This window comes from Haplochromis burtoni, unplaced genomic scaffold (assembly GCF_018398535.1).
Source record: "Haplochromis burtoni strain Fernald_Lab_line unplaced genomic scaffold, NCSU_Asbu1 Contig_1719, whole genome shotgun sequence".
NCBI classification, from domain to species: Eukaryota; Metazoa; Chordata; class Actinopteri; order Cichliformes; family Cichlidae; genus Haplochromis; species Haplochromis burtoni.
Window position 1 is genome coordinate 1 of NW_024584080.1, and position 25,298 is coordinate 25,298.

Below are 25,298 nucleotides of genomic sequence, written 5' to 3' on the forward strand. Positions count from 1 at the left end.
ATAATAATAATAATAATAATAATAATAAAATAAGTTAGTATTGCTGTATCCCCAATAGCTGTATTGGTGTCTAAATTCTGTCAAAGACGTTTCTCAGCATTATCAATATGAAGAAAGATTATGCAAAGCCCTTTCGTAGTTTCATGAATCCCGACATAATTTAGCTTTCAAAGTGAAAGACCAAGCAGCAGAAGAAAAAAAAAAGCTTTAAACTGTCACCTTTCAAATAGATATAGTCTTTGCAGTATTGTATTTAAATCTGTGGAATGGTCAGGGATGACAGTGTTGAAGTCCATAGCTTTGCTTCATGCCCTTAGAGGCGAAGCTCTGTGTCGTTTTTCCCAGGGGGAATTTCGTCCATGGATGTGTGAGCGCCTTCTCTCGTCTGTCCCAGTGATGATGCAATGACATCAACTGCTAACGTGGCAGTAGCCTCCACAGCTTCAGGACTTGCCCCAAGGTCAGGATTTACTTCTACCATGTCCATGACTGACAGCAGACCTGCACACCAAGATGATGACAAGTTAGATTCGAAAGCCAGACAGTCAAAGACCTTTAAGAAATCTAGAAAAGACCAAAGGAAATGAAAGCCATAACTGTAGTGATCTGTACCTGTGTTATGAATTTCCTCTGCGATGTAGATTCCCTCTCTGTAGGTCAGACCTCCATTTACCGGTGTTCCTGTGGCGGGAGCCAGAGACGGGTCGAATGCATCGATGTCAAAGCTCAAGTGTATTGGTCGTTGTTTTCTGTCAGGATGGTAATAAAATTCAACATCTCAGTTCAAACATCTATAACTGTTTTTTGTATAAATTAAAAATTGAAAAATTAAGAACATTTTTAGTGTTATCATTTTAAAATCTATTATAATCACAATCTATTAATAATAATACCTTGCCAGAAGATGGTCGAAAGTGACTTCCATGACCCTTTGGATGCCTAGTCTGTCGATATCTCTCATGGTGAAATACTGGATACCAAAGCTCTTGAGGAATTGGCTGCAATGCACAATTTTAAAACACATCAAGACCTATGTTTCAGAGTGCACCCCAGTTTCGTTTACTAAAACGTTTTAAATGTAAGTACTTACTACTCCCCAGGGTCAACATCCCGCAGTCCAATGTACACCAGGTCTCTTGAGCTGAGAAATGGCTTAGTCCAGGAGAACCCAGGGATATCTGGCATCTGGTGAGTGAAAAGAGGTTGTTTAATATGTCATACAGGATACTAAAAAAGCAATAATACTTTTTTAAATTAACAGAATCCCTTTTGTAAGTAGTGTTTTAATATATCTTTAGTGAAGCTGAATGTTTTTCCTCACCTTGTCTTGCAGCTCTTTGAGCATGAATGCCACAGGTTGGCCATGGAGGTTTCCTGAAGGGGAGGTCATAGGGGTATTGATATCTGCATGAGCATCAACCCAGATAAGGCACAGGTCAGGACTATGCTGGGCATGGCCGCTCACTGATCCAACAGCAAGGCTGTAACAGATGTAGAGCAGCTTTAAAGATATCTGTGCAATGGATTCATAATATTAATACAAACACTGGACTTGTTGTACAGAGTAGGCTATCTTGTAGTATTGCCAATATTTTCTGTTCCTACCTGTGATCACCTCCCAGCATAAGAAGAGTGTGGCCAGCACTGACAGCATTCCTCACTGCTGCAGACAGCTTTTTATTTGCTGCACCCACAGTCCGCGGGAACTTTACATCCATGTAGGGCTCATCCTCCTCCAGGTGTTGGAAGTTCAGATCCCCAAAGTCATGGACAGAAAAGTCTAAAAACACAACAACAAACATCCATACATTTAAACTACTTTGTGCTGTGTCACATTTGCTGCAGTTTAAAATGACTCATTGAACGGGAGTGCACTATTTTCTCAGGAAATCTGAACAACGGAACTGGTAACCTGACGGCTTCAAACAGCCTGAGGATTTGTAATTAGCAGACGTGGTATGTGCAGGTGTCAGTTAGGCAGCCTACATAATCCGTAGCTCCCGTGACTTAACACGCGTTTCTCTGACCTTGCACTCTCATGGGTTTGAGTCATTCAATGCCAGTGGAACTAGTGACGGAGCACTTTCCATTAGTCTTGTTTCCCACATTGGGTCAGGTTTCAGTGACTGTAGTTTGCCTTATACTACGTGGTTGCAGAAGATTTAAAAGTTTAGATATAGACTGCGAAGTAAACAAGTGAAGTGTTTCACCATATTAGGGTTCATCCAGCTATATGAGCCTTGATGGTAGTGTAGTATTACTCTGCTGATCCAAGGGTGACCAATGCGGTTCATGACCATTCGTAGACAGGACAGGAATAGCCCTTGTTTGATGCAACAGTGAGCATCTCTTGCAAGACAATTCATAAGTTTGTCAAAGGGATGAGCTTTTAAATTTTAAATGCAAGATTACAAGCGCTATTATTCATATGTAAAGGCATGTTAAATGTTTGTAAATGCCAGTGATTATTGGTTTGATTATATCTATATATTTTTAATTTAAACAATTTGTACAAATTGACAGGAAACCTAGAGAGTGTGAAGATGTAAGAGTACATGGCAGCTACTTCTCTTAGTGTTTGGTTTCATGTGTCCTCCTCTGTTAGTGACATAGCAGCTAGATCTTATTTCATTGCTGCCAATTTGGCCACCAGGGAATTGATTCCTGGCCAACATTTTACATTAGATTACATATATTCAGGTTTTATTTTACTTTTTATAAACCACCTTGTGATAAACATCAAGGTTGTTACTATAAAACTTACAACAGTATCTTTGAGATTCAGCAACGTAAGAACAAACTGATGAGTGTGTGTATATATATATACACTCATTTGATACAGTTCAAGGTATTTTGGACAATATAGTCATATGTAATTGTGCAGCTCCACTTAGTGGCCATACAGAAAATGAAAGTAAGCCAGTGACGCACTGTATAATGTATGTGTAACACAAAGGGAGCGCTCTTCCCTTTGCACAACATGTTTACGCCTCATGAGCTGATGTGTGGAACAGAACAAACTGGATTACCTGGGTAGTTAGGTAAGGGAAGTTAGGAAGTTACAACCTAAAGGCCTGCATTAAGCTGCCATTGTCACACACCTTCATTGGTTTTTCTGTTATATTTATAGAGGCAGGAGCAGTTTGTGGTGCAAATGGGGATTCTGGTGAGCTAGGAAGTATCACGACAGCAGATTTCCATTTCATGTTACTTTTTGGGCAAAATTTTAAGACATTACTTTGGACATTTTGAGTATATTTATTAAGCATAAAACAGATTAATTTGAACTACCTTTACTACAATAATTAATGGAGGCCATCATGATTTACATTGTGTTTGTTCCATGCACAATATTAATCTACATTAACCTGATCACTCCAAAGGTAATTAACTATGTCTGGTTCACAGATAGAATTTAAGTACCCTGGGATAGCTGTGACCTTATCATGGCCTGTTAAGAACTGGCAGGCCCTCCTCTCTTTATTCATGAATCCTTAGTGGAATTTCAATAACAATGGCACCTCGCTGACATGCGCACAGAGGGGGTTCTTTTCACCTGCTGTGCCTTTCACGTTAAAGGTACCACTTCTTTTCACACCGGACTGCGTGGTTGTTTTCATTTGGACCACATAAAAAGTAAAAGTGTCTGTCACTGCAGTGACGACATAATGGAAATAACACCGTCATCTTCATTCTGGGCTCTTACGAGCATGTGCCAGAACGGCGGTGGGGGGTTGGGGCCAAGAATGAATGAGCAATAGGTGTAATTTCTCACGAGAAGAGCGAGACGCCGGCGTGCCATGTTGACAGTTATCACAATGTCCGCCTGTATTGTCTCGTCTTTCCGTCCTATGCATGAGTTTCTAGCCATTATACAATAACATTTCGACGAGGATTAACATCAAACATCGGAGAGGATGTTCGAGGTTTCTCTCTTTGACTGGCTTTAATATGGCATTAAACATGCACAAATATACATTCGGGAGCCTATAAATAAGTCTAGTTTTACATCCTATTTTATTACACGACGTTTTATCCTGTAAAACTAATGACGAAAGCCTCAAACTGGACTCGCGCGTAAATCACTTTGTTCTCCGAAACATGTGCACCAAATCTCTCTCATTGGTTACATATCATTTGTTTATATTTACTTTCTCCCGATTATGTAACAGACTGACTGACGACCGAGCGCTGAAGATATGTCTGTCTAAAAGTCTGCCGGGTTAAGTTGCAGGTTACACCCACCGACAAGTTACATAACCCAGCACCACCGGCAGCTCCAAGATTACGACACTTACCAAAATTTGAAAGCCTCTCCATGAGCCCCGCATCCCTGATGACTTTAGGGCCATGCTCCACACCTCTCTTTTTCTGTAGGGAAGAAAACATGGGAGTTGTTAAACTGTTAAAGATGATAGGCTCTTTAAAAGTAATGATAATACTAAAAAAAAACCTCAATATCTTACTTGTCCTTTTGAAAACGGAGCGCCAAGCACGGCCACCGAATGAGCTCTGCTTTGCTGGTAAGTATGGTTGAAATGACGGGAAGAGTGGGAAAGACGGGAAAGTGCTCCTCTCAAAGCCATTCTCGGAAATTAAAAGTCGCCCCGGTCACAATGAAACCGACTCGGAGTCTGACGAAAGCTCAGTGAGATGTTGCGCCCGAGGATGCTGAATGTGTCGTTGGTGCAGGAAAGGCGGTCTTTATGACTCGTCAATCTACTGAATATTTATGAGACTGTGACTCCGACAACGAATACGAAGAGATCTCCTCTTAATTCAGTCATAAAATTAAAAAAAAAAATCTCTGCCACCTACCATAAAAAGCGTAATTTCTTTTAAGCGTTTGCAATGTGTTATGAGTTTTTATTACCGAGGCACGTCTTGATATATATATACAGCGTCTGACGTCAGGTTGAATGACACACCTTCGTAGTAGCCAATAGCAACTATGGAAGGAAGTGGGTTCGCTTTTAGGCGTGTCCTGGAAACTGATGTGGGCCAAGGGGTGTTTTGTGAAATGTTGGGACGCACTGCTGCAGTGTCATCAAAGTGGAAATTTCCACAGACGCAGCGTAGTGTAATGATCCGCTTGTTTACATTAAACGCTCTTGACCGAGGTGTTTGTCCACGCGTGTTCTAAAGCTCCTGCCAAAACATATCCCACTTGATTTCTGGCCAACATAAAAACATGTTATTATCTGGGTTAGTGTATTATTACGGGGTTTATCTTTCACCACCGCAAGAAATTTCACACTGTAAAGCAATAACAGAATCTCAAGTGCAAGTTATCATAGGCAATTAACTGAAAGTAAAATGGACTTAAACAGCAAAGATTTCTAATAAATATAACGAGCGATTGTTTTATTATTTATGTGTATTTACTTGATGAATTGCAGTTAGTTTATAATTATAATTTTATTTTACAAGTAAAGGAACACAGTGCTTCGCGGACTTACTCTGTTTCCTGTCGTTAAAGTGAAACTGCGGTTTATTACTGTTAATTCGTTGTTGTAGTCTTGTCAAGCTATGATGAATCCACTATATCTTATCTTTATGTACTCGGATTTTCTTCCAAGCACGATGCACGGCGTTCAGCTGAAATTATTTACATCACAGGCAACACAAAGATAGCTCGGAATCATTAACATGGGCTATTGTGGGTACAAAGTAGTGCATTTCTAAACTTCAAGCCTAATTGCAAATCCTAACCCTAATCCTCACCCTAACCCACTGAGCGGTTCTAGGCGAATCAAGTGCAAGAGTTTTTCTTCTGACGTCATTAGCCCACCTCAGATGCATGACTGTGGCATGACTCAGTGAACAAAAATGAACATACTGTACTACGAAACAGAGGTTAATATTAAGGTAACTTCGTGATTAACCCTGTGGTGTCTGTACTATGAAGGAGGTTCACGTCTTAACAGGGTATATCACTATGGTAACTAATGAGCAAGTATGAAATCCCTGCCAAGTAATAAATTTTCACTAGCGTCTAATTTTTTTGCGTCCAAGATAACTTGATCCTATGATCCTAAAGCATATATTTGTACTTGCAGACCGTAGGGTACATAAAATTTGGACGCAGACACCCAGGCTAGAGCTGGGGTAATATAAACTAAACTGTCATTTAATAAAATACTCGATTGTGAACCATTAGATTCTCTTGTTGTAATATAGCTGTCTGTTAACTCGAATAGATGGACAGCTTTCTTAACGGGCTTTAAACAAGCTGAATTTTATTAATACGGTAGCTCCGCATTCAGATAGTACAGGGTGGGCCATTTATACACCGTAATAAAATGGGAATGGTTGGTGATATTAAAGTCCTGTTTGTGGCACATTAGTATATGTGAGGGGGCAAACTCCTCAAGATGGTTGGTGACCATGGTGGCCATTTAGAAGTCGGCCATCTTTGATACAACTTTTGTTTTTTTCAATAGGAAGAGGGCCATGTGACACATCAAAATTATTGGTAATGTCACAAGAAAAACAATGGTGTACTTGGTTTCAAAGTAACTTTATTCTTTCATGAGTTATTTACAAGTTTCTCTTTGTTCACAGCCATTGACATGTCGAAGAGGTTAACACGTGAGGAGCGGATCGAACTTGTGTTGATATCTGGTGAACGCAGTAACCGGGTCATTGCAGCAGATTTCAATGCAAGACACCCTACAAGACCACCCATCTCCCATGCCACAGTTAGCAAACTGCTTGCTAAGTTTCGTGAAACTGGTTCAGTGTTGGATTTGCCAAAATGTGGACGCAAGAAAACTGTCACTAATGAAGAAACATCAGTGGCTGTCCTAGCTTCATTCAGCAAGAGCCCACAGCGTAGCACTCGCCGCATGTCACTGGAAAGTGGCATTAGTCGAACATCCTTTCGGTGGATATTAGCTACTCTACTCACAAATGGCACCCTCACAAACTCCAGCTACTGCAGCATCTCAACGAGGATGACCCAGATCGGCGCACAGAATTTGCAGAATGGGCAAAACAATAATTGGAACAGGACCCCCAGTTCATGTAATCTGTATTTATACACGTGTAATGGCAATAAAGATGAATCCTAAATATTTTTCTTATCCTCAGTAAAATGTAAAATTGGAAGTGAAAATAAAAAAAGTCCAAGGCCTCTCTGTCGTTGCACAAACAAATTAAAAGGAACTTTCACGTGATCGAAATGAACACTTGGGTGGCACCGAAACATGTTTGTTTTCTCTCAGCAAATAGTCTACAGTCACGATTTTGCTCTTGAAAGAAAATAAAGGAAACGAAAGGGAAAGTACGATTGTAACATCACATGAAGACATGCTATTTCATGTCAGTCATGCCACTGAGATACTCATCTTATCATCTTCCTAGTTCTGGTAAGGCTGACCGTAAGCGAATCCAGATAACAAAAAGATAGACTGGTTCTTGTAAAACAGGGTCCTGTAGTTACAAATTTACGAAAGTAAGACTTTAGCGCCACCAAGCGTCTAAAAGTAGAGATACAAAAGTTATATTGTTCTTTTTTTAGCCCTCAGTAAGGCTTGCCAGGAAAAAACTTGGATTTGATTGGATTTCATCCTGATGTTCTGGGTCCTATTTGGACAATTATTGGAGACTAGGGACAAACCCAAGCTGGGACTTGAAAATTCTTTGTACTTTGAGTACTGTGCAAAAGTCTCATTTCTTCATATTTTACTAGGAAAATGAGAAGTAAGTACAGCAATGACTGTATCATTAGTTACAGACCATTAGGAACAAATTTTAGGTGGGCCCTTGCCGATTTATTTTCATGGGCAGGCTTTTTTCTTCTTCTGTGTCTTCTGTACAGGAACCTGTTGTTTTCAGCAGCACTTGTGAGTTCCTGTACTCTTCATCTGTTGCACTTGTTGTGCTTGTATACAAAACTAAAGCTCAGAAACTCAAACAGGGCATCCTAAAAGCACACATTCATGATGTGTCCACTTAAAAAAGAAATAAATGCTTGTACAATTCTAATGTGCTTACGTGTTTGTGGGGTTGTATGACCACCTTTATTCTTAAACACAGGCTGAACATTCTCAGGTAAGATTTCTTGTCATTTCTTTAGGTAGCCTTCAGGAATAGTTCTCCAGGTTTCTTGAAAGACATTCAAAGTTCTTCTTTAGATGTCGGCTACTTTTGTTCTGTTCTCTGTCAAAATGATCCCACACGGCTTCCACTTCCATTCCACTGAGATATTTTCTGATGAGGCTTCATTCGAACAGCAGCTGGATCAACTGAAGGGCTTGATGCGTCTCTCAGGTCCTGTATCTGGTCTTTGCTGGAATTATTTATCTGTTTCTTAAGGACATGATATTCAGATACTGTTCATTTGCTTTAGATAGATTTTCTGCAAAACATGCAGAGATATGCCAAGTTTTCAGCTAATATATATATCTTTTTGTAAATCATTGCTGTTTAAGTTTGTCAAACTGTGTTATCTTTGGGATTTTTTTCTTTCTTTTTTCTTTCTTTTATTTTTTTATTAAAAATTACAATAAAATCTGCCTCCTTAGATGCAAAATACAGAGGAATGTAGGATGGCTCAAGGCTTTTGCACTGTATATAACTAGACACATAGTGTATAGTAATTTGCAACAAATTATAAATGTTATTCTGATTGTATCAGTCTTAATTTTCATTAACTAACAATGTAATCCACATTTCTCATAGAAAACATTTACAAAGTGCGTAGCTGTGGCTACAATGTAGCTTGCCATCACCAGTGTGTGAACAGGTGGATGACTGAATGTAGTGTAAAGCGCTTTGGGGTCCTTGGGGACTAAGTAAAGTGCTATACAAATACAGGCCATTTACCATTTACTACACAAATAAATATGTATATTTAATTTGTTCTATAAGCTAATGTCTCTAATTCTATGATCAACCCCTTTTTATATTTTAGAATCCTTTGTCATATTTTTCCCTCTCTATTTTTTTCCACATTGAAAGCAAAGTTCAGATAACTGTTCTGGGGTTTTTTTGGGTTTTTTTTTAGCACATTTGTAAAGTCCCGTTATTTTTTATTTAGGACACGCGGGTGTGTTTCCTGCCTGCCAGACTAAAAACAGGGCAACAAAGAAAACGTGTGACGATGTCTTCCCATGATTCATTTCGGAAAAGAATCGGTCCCAGTTATTTGTATCCGTAGAGGTTCTCGTTGCTCACCGATGAAAATTACAACGCTAATCATTAGCGTTGAGCTTTTCTGTCAGTTGACTTTAACTGGGCTTTATTTGGACAATTAACTCCGTAATTAGGCTCCAGTTTTATTTTACTCTTGGTGTACCGGGTAGGTAAATCCGTGCTTGACCGCTGCAGCTAATATTTAGCAGCAAGGCCACAGAGTAGCGTTAGCCAGTCTCAGCTAATTTAGCTAGTTAATGTAGCTGCTTTTACGTGGGTGAGCAGATATCCTACCTGCTCAGTTGGTCATACTAACGATCATTTTGTCTATCCTTGTGAAAAATACTACTGTCATGATCTTAACAAAAGCCCGAGGACATAAAGAAATGTTCCTCTGATGTTTTGCTAATTTGCTAAATATCTTTTCTCCTCTGTAGGTAGGTAGGTTTCTGGAGTCTTCAGGATGTCGTATCCTCCTCCGATAAACCGCCAGCAGATTGGTATCCCACAGTTACCACCTAGGATCCCCCCTCCACAGTATGCAGGCTTTGCTCCTGCAGTCCCACCAGGTATTGAAAAGTTTTTTAAACTTGCTCTGTAGCCTTTTTAAGGAACACACTGTGAAGTGGCAGCTATGTGACATTCAAGGAAAAGCAGCAGGGTGATCTAAATCTACAACCACATAATGTGGGTGAAGCATCAGTTGACGGTAGAATTTCTTTGAAAATGAGTGCACATAGATAACTGTTGAGAAGTAAGATACCTAAAGGCCCAATAAACTGACATAACTTAATACCCCAGAGAGAGAGAGAGAGAGAGAGAGAGCGATTGAGGAATGTTACAGGAAAATTACCTTAACATTTAATATTCAGAAAATTAAATGTTAAAATTGCAGATCACTTTTTTTGTTATTGGCTTTGGGAATTTTACATGCAGTTATGTATGTTATCTGTTATAATATACATAACACCTGACTGAGTGCTGTATTTTGTTTCTGTTTTCAGGGACTCCTATGATACCGGTTCATATGGGTGTAGTGACCCCCACACCCACAGTGAGTTCGAAGCAGGAGCATTCTGAATAACCTACCTACTATTAAAAACATACTTGCACATATTAACAATGATGCCTGGTGGAATTCCTTTTTTTAAAATTATTATTATTATTATTATTATTATATTATATTGTTAAAGAATAAAACCCCTATGCTCGCCATCGGTTGCTTGTTGTATTTGCATTTTTTTTGGTTTGCTTTGGTGTTACTCTGAATAAGAGTGACATTTGCATACATCAAATTTATTTTGCAGGTGCTCGTTCCAGCCACAGTTGCTGTAGCACAGAAGCCGATGACTCCGAAGAAAGAGCCTGGCACGATCAGAGCCAAGGATACGGAGGACGGTGGCGGCCCCACCACCACTGTATTTGTGGGGAACATTTCTGAAAAGGCATCTGACATGTTGGTCAGGCAGCTTCTGGCTGTAAGTTTACTGTTGCTCAACTGGAATAATCCGGTTAATGTACGTTAGTGATCTTTTCATGTGAAACAATTATCAATTTGGTATAAAATCTGTCTGCAGCTAGACAAAGCTTATTTTTTTATGAGAGCACTTTAAATATAGAGGTTGCAGTCATAATAATATTTAAAAGATGACAGTGGTTCAGGAGTTGCAGGTGACAGACATTTATTCTTGTTTTAGTCAAATGCAAATCTCCAACGTATAATAAAAGTAAAAAGGAGTGAGGTTTTCATCATATTTAATCACAAGTATTGTTATAGGGATACAACAATAGTGTTTTATATGTGATCATTTACTTGTTAATTATTGTAATTATCTGGACTACTAAACACAAAAAATCCTTGTTTTCTGTTCTCTTTGAATATAGAAATGTGGTATTGTTCTAAGCTGGAAAAGGGTCCAGGGTGCCTCTGGGAAACTTCAAGGTAACAGCACAAAAACAAAAGCACATTTGAAACCTTTTTTGGTGTTTGTGCATGGGATGGTGCACAGGGATGACACTCCTAGAATTTTAAATCCTGTTAAGCATACTTACCCTCTTATTTATCATGCTTAAAGACCTATTTTCACATGTTAATTTTATGTATGTGGTTTTTGGTCATTTCTCTGGTATAGTCAGTCAATCAGTGATTTGGAGAATTAGGACATTTGAAATTGAATGTCAGATTCTTGTTTTTCCCCATATGTTTACTCCATTTTTTTTTACCAAAAAAAGTTATCAAATATCTTTGTGAGCTGAATTTGAAAACCTTGTGAACTAAGTTTGTTTTCGTCTTAACTCCTGCAAGCTTTTGGTTTCTGTGAGTATAAGGAGCCTGAATCCACACTGCGAGCCCTCAGACTCCTGCATGAGTTGCTCTTGGGTGATAAGAAGCTGTTGGTGAAGGTCGATGCCAAGACTAAGGCTCAGCTAGATGAGTGGAAGGCCAAGAAGAGGAGTGCAAATGGGGTATGCTGCTCATCTGTCTTTTATTTTGACTGTTCCTTTTCTTTTGGAAGCTACATTTAGAGGTCACCACAGTGGCTCATCTGCCTCCATCTCATCATATTCCTAGCGTCCTCCTCTTTCACACCAACCCACTCCATTTCCTCTTTTATTAAATCCACAAACCTCTTCTGAGGTCTTCCTCTTTTATTCCTTCCAACTTAGCAAGCTGGCAGCCTTACCTCTCTTGTCTCCAAATCTTTCTCGATCTAATCAATAGGGAGTCGGTGGCAGCGGGAAAAACGGGGATGAAGACGAAGAGGAGGTTCTTGATGAAGAAACCCTGCGTAGAGACCAGGCTGTGAAGGGGGCAATAGATGTCCTCATCCGAGAGTATGCAAGTGAGCTTAATGCTCCCTCACAGGATCCTGACAGTCAGCCTCGCATCAAGAAGCGGAAAGAGAAGAAAGAGGAGGTAGTCTTTGCATGATGCACACGGGGAGGAGAAGGGGCTGGAGCATGGCTCTGGCTGTTGTAGTATTAAATTTTTTTTTGGAGTGCTTAGTGTGTTTGTTTCCTTTCTCTCTTCACTTTGTGTAAGGAGGATATCAATGCCATGGAGATGGAGGATGACAAGAGAGACTTGATTTCCAGAGAGATCAGTAAATTCCGGGACACACACAAGGTAATGTATCAGACTGCTCTTGTTACTGTGTAATTTAGGTTTTGAAGAAGAAATCCTCCACATTTGTTAGTAGAAATTCCTCTAACGCAAAATGGATCTGCAGTTTAAGACTATTCTGTTTCTGTCAAACAAAGTCTTTTGGTAGTCAGTAAGTTCTTAGAGTAGCTAGTGGAATTCAAAGGGTACAGAACGTAGTTGATGTTGATTTATGATCCATTAATACTTCAGCCACCGATTGATTACTTTATAGTACATGTCAGTATTTCCAAACTGGCCACGAGTTGTCACTGTTCACAGTACTGATTGAGACTAAAATATTTCGCTCTTCACAAGCTAAATTCATCACACAGAGTGCATGGACACAATGTGAAATTCCAACCAAAGCTAATCTATTGATTAAACCCCACCAATATGGTAGAGTTCATTTGGTGACTAGAGCAAGATGAATCTCAGAATCTCAGCTTTGGGAAAAAGTTGCGAGGATAGGATGTAAGTATGATCTTTTATTTCTTCTCTACTCATTTTGGGCGCTCCCTTCTGGAGGGTTTGCAGAGGGGCAGCTGGCTCTCAGTCGACTTGCACTAAGGTTGTCAAAAAAAGTGATGCTGGACAAATTCCTAGCAGGTTGTGATTACAGTGAATCATGTTTAAGAAGGTCGGGCAGCTCAGTGAACCTCTGCATGTCCTCATATGATAAATAGCGTGTTTGAAAAACACACAGAGCCTGAAAGAGCCTAACCACTGCAGCAGTTTGAACTGCAGCCTGTAGTATTACTGAAGCAGGGAGCGCCCCTTCACAGCACTCTGCGGTCTGAAGACTTGCAAGGTAAGTAATTGCTTTGCTGTTTCTGTTTTGTTTTGTTTTGTTTTTTTTGTTTGTTTTTTAACCCTTAGAAATTTACACCACAATGAGACAATGCATAAATAAAGTATGCAAACATAAATAAGGAGGAATAAGCTGCAGGGATATTTTAGTATGAATACCATTCAACTGTTTTCTTTGTCGCTTTTTAAAACAAGGTTCTCTTATCAGTAGTATGCTATTTTTAAAAGAAGTTATAGGGCTACTAACGAAACCCAAAACGTTGTGACTTTGTACTGGAACTGAGGACAATTGATGTTATATACTAAAAAACTTCCATCAACAAAGGGGAACAAGCCTCACACCACATCAAACACACAGTATGTTAGGAACCTGCTCATGGCAATGTTTTAAAATTGTTTTCCAATTAGTATGTTTCAAACTCACTACTAACTAGTTTAATACAGGAGGTAAGTTGTAGGTAGGTTAGGGAAAAACTGTTTCAAAACAAATAATGTGTATCTGTCAAAGCCCTCCCTTCGGAGCGAAGGTAGAAATGCTAAAATGGTGTGCAGACTTTAGCAGACTTGAGTTAAATTACAGTTTTGTAGTTTCCTCCTCTGTGGTCCTTTTTTTTTTTTTTTTTTTTTTTTTTTTAGTTAATAGCTGTCAGACCCACATTTAACATGTGGTAGTTTATGTTGTTAACCAGTCCAGATCCACAAAGCTACCAGCTGGTATATTTTTTTAAAAATCAGCCACAGGTCTGTTTGAACTGTGGGTCTGACTCTGAAGGGTTTATTTTTTTTACTTTTTTTTTTTTTTTTTTTAAATTGGGTTGGTGAGACCAGACAGACACCACAACCTGGCGGTAAGACTGCTTCACTAATTTCTTTGTGGCAAAATGAAATGCAGTATCTGATTTGCATTGACTTTAAAAACAAACAGATGTGGATGCTATTTATGTGGATGAGTTGTAATAAGATGAAACTGCTTCGCAGGAATCGTTTGGACTTCTTTTTTTTTTCCTGATTATATTGACTTTGCTCTTGACCTGCTTTTCCTTCTACATGTAGCCTGTAGGATGTGTAGGGGCAGAGAAGTGCTGAAACCCTAGTTCATCATCTGTAAGTTTTGCACCAGTAGCTCCAGAACAGACTGTGGAACATGATTTAAATGTTATCTAGTGAGAATGTAGAAAAATGGGTCAAACTTTGTTTACTGAGATTGTCAATGGACGGCTGTGAGAACCAGTGAGCTGTGATTGCCTTTACAGATAAATAAAATGGTGTTCAAATTATTATTTAGTCGTTTGGCTTCATACTGAAGTCCCACACTGCTCTAGGGGATCACTTGCACTGCAGTCAGGCATTGCTTTCCTCCTTCTCAAATGACCATGTAGAAAACACGTGGGGGCCGATTATGTAATTTACTTAGTTACGCCATTTGCCGTGTTAAGCTTAGGCTTGTTTTAATCCACTTGGCACCTATAGGTACAACCAGTGCATTATATAGTGGAGATCTCAAGTTTATAGTTAGATCTTCATGACCTTAAGTTAAAAAAGGTTCAAAGCTGGCTTCAGTTTGTTGTTTTTGTTTTTTTTTACTTACCACAAGCCATATGAAAAACCCCATTTCCAGTAAAATCCTATGCATATGCATTTCAGGCCAAATCTGTCCCTTATCCGCAGTCACGAGTACACTTTGAATTGGAAAACATTCAGATGTTGGTTTGACCAGTACTTATTTGCCTTTTGATATCAGATAATAATCCCAGATCACCATAGAGCCCATCGTAACAGCAGAGGTTGAGTTGGCCTGTTATTTATTCTGTACAAATCTGATAAAGAAGGGAGGTCAAATACTGGAGCCAGAACAAGAAATGATCTCTTTGCACAGGAAAAGAAGACTGTAAGTGTTTACAATAACACTGGAAATGTTTCTTTGGTGAAACCCCTCATATGAGCTGTGACATCCCCAGTTTGTTAGGTATTTCAAGAATATACTGTCATTTATGGTTTTATATAAGTGTGTCCTGAAATGAGCAGTATATACATTAAACCTGCTCAGGCTGCGGACCACTCTTCCTGGAGGAAACCACTTCCTGACTTGGAGCAGCCAACCTCTCCCCAAACAATGAGTCATGGTAGAACGTGAGCATTTCTGAAACAGGCAGTGTAAACCTTTTTTTGCCGATAACTTGTTTATTTATGTAATTTAGTATGATGATCTTTTTTTCACCTTTTGCATCTTCTAATGCGGTTTCCTTTTCTCTTCCCATGTGGGCTCCTGCAGAAATTGGAGGAGGAAAAAGGCAAAAAAGAAAAGGAACGCCTGGAGCTGGAGAGAGAAAGGAGGGAGAGAGACAAAGAGCGGGAGCGGGAGAGGGAGCGCCGCGATCGCGAGAAAGAGAAGGAAAGGGAGAGAGAGAGGGACAAGGAGCGGGAAAGAGACCGGGACCGCGACCGTGAGCGAGAGAGGGATCGTGAACGCGAGAGGACGAAGGAGCGGGAGAGGGAGAGGAGTCGAGATGTCAGTGAAGCTCGCAGCAGATCGAGGTCAGTTCTAATGCAAGATGGTTTGTTCTGGCTCACACACAAACGGTTGTGACTCATCTAAAGGGCCTCTTAATTCTAACAGTTTGGAAAAGGTCGTTGGCTCCAGCTGTTTCTTACAACAGACCTCAAGGTCCACTCATAAGTTTCTCCACATGTGTTATGACTTATCAATGCATGTGGCAACATAATTTATTATCTGTGATTTAAAGATATGCTAGATATGAATTCTTGTTCCCCACTTTAGGGCTTTGTAAGTTTTTTTGTTTTTGTTTTTGTTTTTTTAACACTACAATGAAAGACTCATTTGGTAGCTGTAAATGAAACCAATGAGGATTTGTTGGAGGCAGTTAAGGAACTTTTTATTTTTGGGGAGTGTTGTGTTCAGTTGATCATTTGTAGAAAATATCCATATCACAAAATAACTAATGAAAGCACTGTAGTGAAATGTATTCAGCAGTTGGCACTGGCTATGGGCAAATACCCTTGAAATGATTGCGTTTCAACTTAATTTGATATAAAGATGAACTTCACAGATCAGTAACCCATTATTATTTTAACAGAGAGAGGTCCAGAGACGATAAAAAACGAGACCGCGAAGAAGATGAGGAGGACATGTATGAGCGGCGGAGACTTGAGAGGAGGCTTAGAGATAAGGAAGCAGCTTATCAAGAAGTATGTTTATCATCTCTCCCATTTTGATTTGATGAAATGTTCATTTAAATAACTGCACATAAGCAAATTACTGTTAATGTTTGACAGATTACTGATTGGAATTTCTTTTCTGTGCCTTCTTAAAGCGGCTGAAAAATTGGGAGGTCAGAGAGAGGAAGAAGGCCCGTGACTATAGCAAAGATGCTGAGCGAGAAGAAGAGAGGCGTCGTGAAATGGTATATAAGAATGCATGCCACGCTGCATAAAACGAGTTTTAGACTATTTATTATTTCAGATATGTGGAAACAGAAGGCTTGATTTACTGTTTACTGTTTCATTTTGTGCATAAAATCAGATGAAAGAAGCCAAAAGGCTCAAAGAGTTCCTTGAAGACTATGATGATGACAGGGACGACCCAAAATACTACAGGTGATTATGTTAATTTGCATTTTAAAATGTTTTAATGCTTTTAATGCCTTTTGTCATTACTTAACGTTAATGCTAATCTTTTTATTTTTTATTTTTTTAGGGGCAGCGCATTGCAGAAGCGTCTTCGTGACAGAGAAAAGGAAATCGAGTTGGATGAACGTGACCGGAAGAGGGAGAAGGAGGAGCTGGAGGAAATTAGACAAAGACTTCTCGCTGAGGGTCACCCTGATCCTGATGCTGAATTACAGAGAGTAAATCCACCTGGAACTTTCCCTAACCTCTGACAAAGACATTTGATAGACTCAGAGATCTTTAGTTTGTTTTGCAGAACTACAGCTTTTTTGCTTGTTCTGCAATGATGTTTGTGCATTTAATATTAATATGCCAGTCCACCAGTCAACAACAATATCCTGAGGTTGCTTAATGTGTTACATATTTGTGTAGATGGAAGAGGAAGCAGAGCGCAGACGACAGCCACCTCTGAAACTTGAACCGGAGGAGGATGTGAACCAGGAGAAAACTCACAAGGAGCGGGAGAAGAGGGGGTCCGGAAGGCCTGTGGAGCCGGAGCCTCAAGTTCCCCCGCAGCATTCAGATGACGATGTGGAAGAGGCAGATGAAGATGATTACCGCGATGGCGAGGACTCACAAGAAGCCAAGCCGCAACTCAAACCCGCCATGCGACCAATCACCACTGCTCCCTCTGTGTCTTCTGCCAGTGGAAACGTTACTCCAAACACCCCTGGAAATGAGTCTCTTTGTGGCATCATAATTCCAGGCGAGAACACTCCAGAGGTCCAACCTCCAGAGGAACACCGGCCCAAGATTGGCCTCAGCCTCAAGCTGGGTGAGTACAGCAACGAAGCAAAACACGCATACAGATCTGTTGTTTAATGGCACTGCTTTTTCCCAGAGTAAATAGTATTTCCTGATGATTTTTTTTCCTCCTACAGGTGCTACCAACAGTCCGAGTCAGCTCAGCGCAGGAAAGCGAAAGAAATTAGCAACTGTGGACAGTGTTTTCAACAAGTTTGACGAAGAGGAGGCAGATGAGCAGCCTCGCAAAAGGAAACTGGTTCCACTGGACTATGGTGATGATGAAAAGAGTCTGGGGCTCGATGGAGCAGAAATTTCAGGGGCCAAAGGCAGCATTAACACAGAGGAGAAACGGAAACACATAAAAAGCCTTATAGAGAAGATCCCCACTGCCAGGCCAGAGCTCTTCTCCTATCCTTTGGACTGGGCAATGGTTGATTCGGTAAAAGGCTTGGCATATTTTGAAATTGCACTTATTTTCATAGCTTGATATTTTAGTTATTGGTTATGTTATGTTTTGTTTTGATTTTCTTTCCATAGACTCTGATGGATCGCCGCATTAGACCGTGGATTAATAAGAAGATTATAGAGTACATTGGAGAGGAGGAAGCTACATTGGTTGATTTTGTCTGCTCCAAGGTCAGTTATTATCCTTTGAAGTTTATCTGTATCTTTAAGCTTGTGGTGTTGAATTGTTGGGCTTGTTGCTCACTCTAGTTAATATTTTTCTTTTCTGATCAGGTAATGGCGCATAGCACTCCTCAGGGTATTCTTGATGATGTTGCTATGGTAAGTTGAACTTTGCCTGGATCCTAAGTCTTTAAACATCTTACATATGTAATCCATCTTTTGGGACTGAAATCCACTTGAATGGTCTGTACCACACATTGTCGATTAAGTGGATGACTAACCAACAAAAATGGAAAACTGTCAGTTTAAAACCAGACTGGTCTGTCTTAAAATGGTTGGTAACAGTCACATTGTATACATCTGCTGACTCATTGAATACCGGTACATTCAGCTTTGTAATATATAGTATGTTTAACTGAACTGTTTGTCTTTAGGTTCTTGATGAAGAAGCAGAAGTCTTCATAGTAAAAATGTGGAGGTTACTGATATATGAAACAGAAGCAAAGAAGATTGGACTGGTCAAATAAGTAAACACGACTCTGACTGACTTCCTGAGCTTTCAGTTCTACTGTCTGCAGTTTTCTGGTCCAGCAGACTGTGAACATGCCCACACGGCGCTCCATTCCATCGGCAAAGAGCTGGTGTGTGTGTGTGTGTGTGTGAGTGTGTGAGTGTGTGAGTGAGTGAGAGTGTGCGTGAGAAAGTCAAAATTGTGAACTGAAAGGGTTTGGAAACTAATGTGCTGCATGAAAAAAAAAACTTTGGTTGTAATTCTTTTATTTGTTAGTGCCGTTCAGGAGGAATTTCATCCATCTGTTCTACAATGTGTTGGACACATTCTGCTTTAATTTGGTGGTGTTGTTTGGAGGCACTACTCCATTGTGTGAACTAATAAACATGCTTTTTTAAAAAAAACAAAAACATACTGTTTTTGTTGATTGTGTTGTTAATTATTATTAGCTGTTTTTGAATTATGAGATTATTTTCAAACACCAAAACTTAATTGGGGTCACTTCCATATACAGATGTGATTACTGCAGTAAATGTATGTACCTGGTTTACGCCTTCTGACCCCTATTCTTCTCAATCACCTCTCAAAGGAAACATCTATAGTGCTCTTTGTTGGCATGAAGCCATACTTATATTTTCTGGTCACCACCTTTTTTACTTTATTTCGATGCAAATAGGTTAGCTTTTATTATCATCTTATTATCTAGACAAAGCATATGATAGGATGCCCGGAGAGGAACTGTGATATTGCATGTGGAAGACTGGAGTGGCGACGAAGTACCTGATAGTGGTGTAGGACATGTATGAGAGAGGGTGAGAGTGGGGTGCCACATCAGGGTTCAGCACTGAGCCCTGTCCTTTTTGCGATGGTGATAGGCAGGTGGAAAAACAAGGTCAAGCAGCAGTGTCTGTGGACTATGATGTTTGCAGATTATGTTCCCTGTTCTCCCTACTCTGTAGTAGGAAGCAGGTGGAAGCGAGTTTTGGGGAGAAGAGCAATGATAGAAGTAAGGGACTGTCAGTTAGTTGGACATGTACAAAGAAGGGATAGTAGGTATACTGGAAAAACGATGATGAATATGGAGTAGCCTAGCAGGAGAAGAGCAAGACCACAGAGGAGTCGAGGATGCAGTGAAGAAAGACATGCAGACGGGTTATGTGAGAGGAGGATGTTAGGCAGAGGGTAATATGAAGTCAGACCATTAGAGCGAGTAGACGGAAAAAGATTCAAGAACCTTTATTTGTCACATGCATAGTTATAGGAGTACAACACCCTGTGGAAATGTGTCTTGACACGCTCCTCGACTGCAAAAAGAGAACATTATATACATTAAGTGAATATTATGTACATTAAGCAAATTAAATAAAACAATCTGGAAATTTTACATTGAAAATCGAAAAAAGTATTAACAATTTTCCTCCAGTGTATTATGTATTTATAGTCATATTTTACGTTTAAGTGTATTATTATTATTTGCAACAAATAACTAAATAAACAAATAGCCAAACAAATAAATTAAACTTTAAAAATCGCACAAAAATAAAAACTGCAAATTCTCTTACAGAATCTACTGTTGGTGTTTATTCTTGTTTTTTTCCCCATGTTTATGACTTGTTGCTAAAATTGTCACATTACTTCCTTATCTTTTCCAGCGAGTCTCGCGGATACGTGGCAGGTCGCCTAAACTCTGACCCGGAAGCACTTTGATCATCTCCAAACAAGAAGATGTTCAGTTAGCCGGTGTGTTGACGCTAATCGAATCGGGAAGTTGCAATATTATTCTGACAACTGGACTTGACAGAAAATATGCGAAGTATCAGTTGTTTGCACTGGACGGTTACCGTTTCCGGGTTTCTTTTTCATTAATATCGAAAGGCATATACATACTGACGCTAGTTAGCTTAGCTTTGACTGCGTTACCGAGGCCAGTGAGCGACACACTGACCAGTTATAAAGTGGATGTTTAGCACCAGACCGGGTTGGTACCGAAAGTGGGTCGTGACGTGTATTGAATTAACCACCAAAAAACTAATGTTCTTGAACTTTACCGTCACGAGCAAAGGTCCGTGCTAAAAGCGCAGGTGGAGGTTGGGTTTGATGGTATAGCTTAGCAGTAGGTTAGCCGAAAAGAAAAGTGCAGTCATGGACGATTTTAGCTCCATCAGCCTGCTGTCCCTTGCGATGCTGGTGGGATGTTATGTGGCCGGGACGATACCTTTAGCGGTTAACTTCTCAGAGGTAGGTTTGTGACATACGTATGCATGTAGCTAACTTTAGCTACCAAGCTATCATAAAATGGACTGAACTTTCAAACAATAAGAAGCTACTGTGCTTAAGGTCTGGGTCTCTGACTCTGTTTAGGAGAAGTTGAAGCTGATCACTGTGCTGGGAGCAGGGCTGCTCTGTGGGACTGCACTTGCCGTGATCATCCCAGAAGGGGTCCACGCACTTTACGAAGAAATCCTTGAAGGTAGGGTTCCTTGGGGGAGATGGAAGGTTTGCTCAGATCATGAATGGACAGACAATTAAGAATTAACTACTGTATCAATAATTGTAAGACAACGTAATAGTCATGATTTTTTACGGACTGCAATATCTTTGGATTTTGCACGTTTGAAGATAAGCTCATTCGGTTATTTTAGTCTATGGCTCAGAAAACTAGTAATAATGCCTTTCACAATCAGCCAGGATGTGCTACAGCTCTTAGAAATACGTGTTCCTTAAGCTAAGAAATACATGGATGAGTTGCAAAGCTCAGGGCATCCACTGTCATATTGGTTTATTTCTAATGTACAGTGTGTTTCAGAGGCTGCCATGGTGAAATGGTCAGATAAACATAAATAAGTGATAAACGTCTCTCCTAATCCAATAGTAGATAGATTAAATTAGTTAGCCGGTTAATTATCAAGAAAGGACACCAAGTTTTCCCTTTGTGTTGTTTTGCTGCTTTTCTCTTTGATGCGTAATTTAAATGTAATCTTTCTTGGGTTGGTAGTCAGACAAAACAAGTTGTTTAAATACTTCCAAAAGGGATCACAATTTCAAATGAGAAGCAAATTGTTTTGCCCCCACCACACACAATTTTGGCTGCTTCCTGTAAGTTAAGAAAAAAAAAATCTTGTTAGAAGACCTTGAGCTAATAATTGTTTTGTGTTGCTGATGAAATGTATTTATTTATTTTATCTGTTACTTGAATAAACTGTACAAGGTGACATACTCGTACTGTTTGTTTTGTTTGACTGTCAATACAAAACCCAAAGATATTCCGGCTTTTCCATCATGTTGAATCAACTTGTTAATTTCTTTTATGTACATTTAACAGCAATGTAGATTAAACAGTTGATTGAACCTTTTTACAGATAATTATATGTTACATAATTGATTAGTCATTCTACTGAAAGTAGTGAGTAATTGTAACTTTCAGGGGTGCATCTTTCTTGAGTGTCTGTTCTTTCCTCATTTCCTGTCAGCTTCTTATTTTATGCACTTTATAATGCAAAATCTAAAATAGTCTTTAGATGTTTGTGACAGCGCTAGATTCCTTCATGCTTGCAACAGGCTTAAACTGAAATATACCAGAGGAAAATTAAGTAGAGAGCATGTAGACCAATGATATGTGCTTGTGTACATTGTAACAGTCTGTATGAATTTTATTTAAACAGAGGAAAGTAAAGTGCAACATCATGAAATCAGTTTCTGACTTATTGTCATTTCCATATGAGTATTTATAGCAGTATTTATGATGGTCTCTGTGCTGTGTGATGGAATTTTAATTTTACATTTCTTTGGTTCTGATGCATTAACGTATTTGCGTCTTTATCAGACCATTTTTCTGCTGATTTTTCTCTTTCAGCAGGTGGACACCACAGTCACGGCCAGTCTGCAGTTGCAGAAGCTTCCGAGGGAAAGGGTGAAGCAGAGGCAGCTCTTAGTGCTGGTGGGAAGCATGAGCACAATCAAGAGCAGCTCCATGCCTACATTGGAGTGTCTCTGGTTCTAGGCTTTGTCTTTATGCTACTGGTGGACCAGATAGGTAGTTCTCATGTTCACAACACTGAAGGTAAGCATTCAAATAGCCTTAGCCAGAGTTGGTTTGGGAAAAGCAGCAAAAGCAGCTTCGTCATTAGTCTCTTCGCGTCTTATTCTCCTTGAAAAATAAGATTGAATTAAACCCAAAACACATCCAAATGGCTCAACTGCTAATTCTGTTTTCCCAGATGCACCCACACTCTGCACTGAACAATTTTAGAGATCTTTATTTAAGCTGATAATACTCTTCAAAGTCTGCCAATGTTGTGGTGCTGTTTAACTCTCAGTGTGGACATAGTGGTCCATCAAGATTATTGATTTGTTTCCTTGCCACAAACTGTTTGAGTTGTGTATTTATTTATTTATTTATTTATTTTTGTTTGGTTTAGATCCAGAGGCAGCAAGAGTTGCTTCCTCCAAAATCACCACCACCCTGGGGCTTGTGGTCCATGCTGCAGGTAGGTCTGATTTAATATCTTCTGATAATGCTACTGTACACAAAATAAATATTAAATTATATTTAATATTAAATTATATTAATTAATGATATTAATATTTAATCATAAATATTAAATATGTATTTACATTTGGTGGAACTCATGAAAAAGATGTAATTTTATTCTGTACCTGAGTTTGTGTTACTTCAGAATACTATGAATTTAATTAAGCTTTAAATTGTTTTAATTTGCAAAATGTATACACAAATGTTACTTTTCAGTTCAAACAGTATTAGTTTCAGATTTTATTGCTGTTTTAATGACGACTCATTGCTTTTAAGTGTTCCAGTAGTTACTGTACCTTTCTGTTTTTTTTGCCTGCAGCTGATGGTGTTGCATTGGGTGCTGCTGCCTCAACCTCTCAGACCAGCGTTCAGCTCATTGTCTTTGTAGCCATCATGCTGCATAAGGTAAATATACATCATATATAATGCAGTCAGTGGTTGATTTTTTTTGTTTGTTTGTGTGTATACGTATACTGGCATCTTAAAAATAAAGTTTGCACAGGCCTGTGAAAAACTAACAAGCCCAGTGATTCAGTAACTTGTAGAACTATCTTTAGATGTGATAACTTCAGTAATTATTTTCTGTGTGACTTTATTAGTCTCTCATAGATTTGCAGGATATTTTCCATGTTGAGGTCTGGACTTTGCAACACTTTGATTCTTTTTTTTTTTTCAGTCATTCTGTTGCATTTTCCAGTGTCTTCCAAGCTTTAGTTGTCAGACAGATGGCCTTACATTTGACTCTTGAATACTTCGATTTGTTTACCAATGACTGCAAGGTGTCCAGGTCCTGTGGCTCCAAAACAAGTCCAAATCATAACTTCTCCACCACCCTTCTTCATTGTTTGTATGATCTGTTTTTTTTCTTGATATGCTGTGTTTGATTTTCTCCAAAACAATGTGGCGCTGTGCATTATGGCCAGACATCTCCACTTTAGTCTTGTCTATCTAAAGGACATTGTTCCAGAAGTCTTGTGGGTTGATCGGATCCAATTTTGGTAACTTAAGCAAGGCTGCCATGTTCTTTTTAAAGAGAAGATTCCTTCTGTTAGCAACCCTTCCACAGAGCCTAGACTCATTCAGTATAGGTTCTGTGTTTAACATTTAAAATTGTGACTGAGGGCTGTAGAGTCTGAGATGTAGCTCTTGGGTTTGTTTTTTTTTTGGGTTTTTTTGCAATCTATCTGGGCACTGTACAGTCTGACCCTGAGATGAATTTGCTGTGTTGTCTATGTCTAGGAAGATTGTCTGATATCTTGAATGTTTTCCTCTTGTGAATAATCATTGTCACTCAAGGATGATGGATATGTTTGCTTGTTGTTGTATAAAAATGGACCTACAAACAGTTGCTTCTGCTGCTGATCGCTGCAGAGGAGCAAACTGACAAAACAGCTGCATTTATAGAGGTGCTTACACTTAATGATGATCAATTACTACTACTCCATAAATCCTAAGGAAGCAGTAAGGGTGTCTTTAATTTTTGCAGGCCTGCAAATGAATTAAATTTAAGTACAGCTACTGAGTTTATAATACACAGAGGGTTTTTTCAGCATTAGTTTGCACATTAACTGGTAAAAGAATTGATTGTTGTTTGCTGCAGTAAATTGCTATATAAACTCTTCTGTTTTGTTGATTGTAGGCGCCAGCAGCATTTGGTCTTGTATCCTTCCTAATGCATGCCGGTCTCGAGAGAAATCGTATCCGCAAACATCTCTTGGTCTTTGCCCTGGCAGCGCCAGTCCTCGCCATGCTCACATTTTTAGGTCTCAGTCAGGTAATTATTATATTTTGGCACTGATCGGTTTTCATTTTGCTAGATGTTTAGTTTTCAGTGTTAACTGTTTGGTACAATACAGTAGTTTGAAGATCTAGATATCCAGCTGTCATCTTACTAGTCTGTATTGTGATTTGCACACTACTGCCCAAATACTACAAAGACATTATTTCATCAACATTGGAGTCACTAGAAAAGGAGAACTTTAAGCTTTACACTGTTCTTGTCTCTTCCCCTCTTAGAGCAGCAAAGAAGCACTGTCAGACGTCAACGCCACAGGTGTCGCCATGCTTTTCTCTGCTGGCACTTTCCTCTACGTGGCAACGGTCCA

The 25,298-nt window shown here is 39.4% G+C and overlaps 3 protein-coding genes across 6 annotated transcripts; 2 read left to right on the forward strand and 1 right to left on the reverse strand.

The window, feature by feature from the left end:
• Positions 1-194: 194 nt before the first annotated feature.
• LOC102304682 (arginase-2, mitochondrial) lies at positions 195-4,849 on the reverse strand. The gene is made up of 8 exons (XM_005952502.3): positions 4,467-4,849; positions 4,299-4,371; positions 1,606-1,780; positions 1,322-1,481; positions 1,091-1,185; positions 894-998; positions 613-749; positions 195-501 (listed from the first exon to the last, which is right to left on the reverse strand). The coding sequence occupies exons 1-8, from the start codon at positions 4,584-4,586 to the stop codon at positions 314-316; spliced, it is 1,053 nt and encodes a 350-aa protein (XP_005952564.1). The 5' UTR covers positions 4,587-4,849; the 3' UTR covers positions 195-313.
• A 4,264-nt stretch (positions 4,850-9,113) lies between these two features.
• On the forward strand, positions 9,114-19,076 carry LOC102303976 (RNA-binding protein 25). Of its 4 annotated transcripts, none has more exons than XM_014331237.2 (18): positions 9,114-9,308; positions 9,579-9,707; positions 10,143-10,192; positions 10,446-10,616; positions 11,023-11,080; positions 11,444-11,604; positions 11,861-12,055; positions 12,182-12,265; positions 15,363-15,625; positions 16,186-16,297; positions 16,423-16,512; positions 16,632-16,705; positions 16,806-16,956; positions 17,150-17,552; positions 17,659-17,963; positions 18,062-18,160; positions 18,263-18,310; positions 18,586-19,076. In XM_014331237.2, exons 2-18 carry the CDS (start codon positions 9,602-9,604, stop codon positions 18,676-18,678), a joined length of 2,463 nt encoding a protein of 820 aa, XP_014186723.1. In that variant the 5' UTR covers positions 9,114-9,308; positions 9,579-9,601; the 3' UTR covers positions 18,679-19,076. The 4 variants fall into 4 exon arrangements, with proteins under 4 accessions (XP_014186723.1, XP_005952561.1, XP_042073175.1 ...); XM_005952499.3 differs by having other exon boundaries at positions 9,114-9,304; positions 9,576-9,707; XM_042217241.1 differs by having other exon boundaries at positions 9,114-9,304; positions 9,580-9,707.
• Positions 19,077-20,336: 1,260 nt separating this feature from the next.
• Positions 20,337-25,293, forward strand: LOC102305194 (zinc transporter ZIP9; the record flags this gene model as incomplete). Its single annotated transcript, XM_005952504.3, has 7 exons — positions 20,337-20,900; positions 21,024-21,132; positions 22,519-22,722; positions 23,081-23,149; positions 23,513-23,598; positions 24,833-24,967; positions 25,210-25,293. Coding segments are annotated over exons 1-7 (783 nt in total), but the record flags the coding sequence as incomplete, so codon positions are not given.
• Between the last annotated feature and the right edge of the window lie 5 nt (positions 25,294-25,298).

Excerpts from the sequence above, each read along its gene's own strand:
- LOC102304682 (XM_005952502.3), bottom strand. The coding sequence starts at position 4,586 with ATGGCTTTGAGAGGAGCACTTTCCCGTCTTTCCCACTCTTCCCGTCAT. Across the intron at positions 1,781-4,298 it reads GGAGAGGCTTTCAAATTTTG|ACTTTTCTGTCCATGACTTT; the intron begins GTAAGTGTCGTA and ends TTGTGTTTTTAG. Across the intron at positions 999-1,090 it reads GATGTTGACCCTGGGGAGTA|CCAATTCCTCAAGAGCTTTG; the intron begins GTAAGTACTTAC and ends TGTGCATTGCAG.
- LOC102303976 (XM_014331237.2), top strand. The coding sequence starts at position 9,602 with ATGTCGTATCCTCCTCCGATAAACCGCCAGCAGATTGGTATCCCACAG. Across the intron at positions 15,626-16,185 it reads GAAGCTCGCAGCAGATCGAG|AGAGAGGTCCAGAGACGATA; the intron begins GTCAGTTCTAAT and ends TTATTTTAACAG. Across the intron at positions 16,298-16,422 it reads AGGAAGCAGCTTATCAAGAA|CGGCTGAAAAATTGGGAGGT; the intron begins GTATGTTTATCA and ends GCCTTCTTAAAG.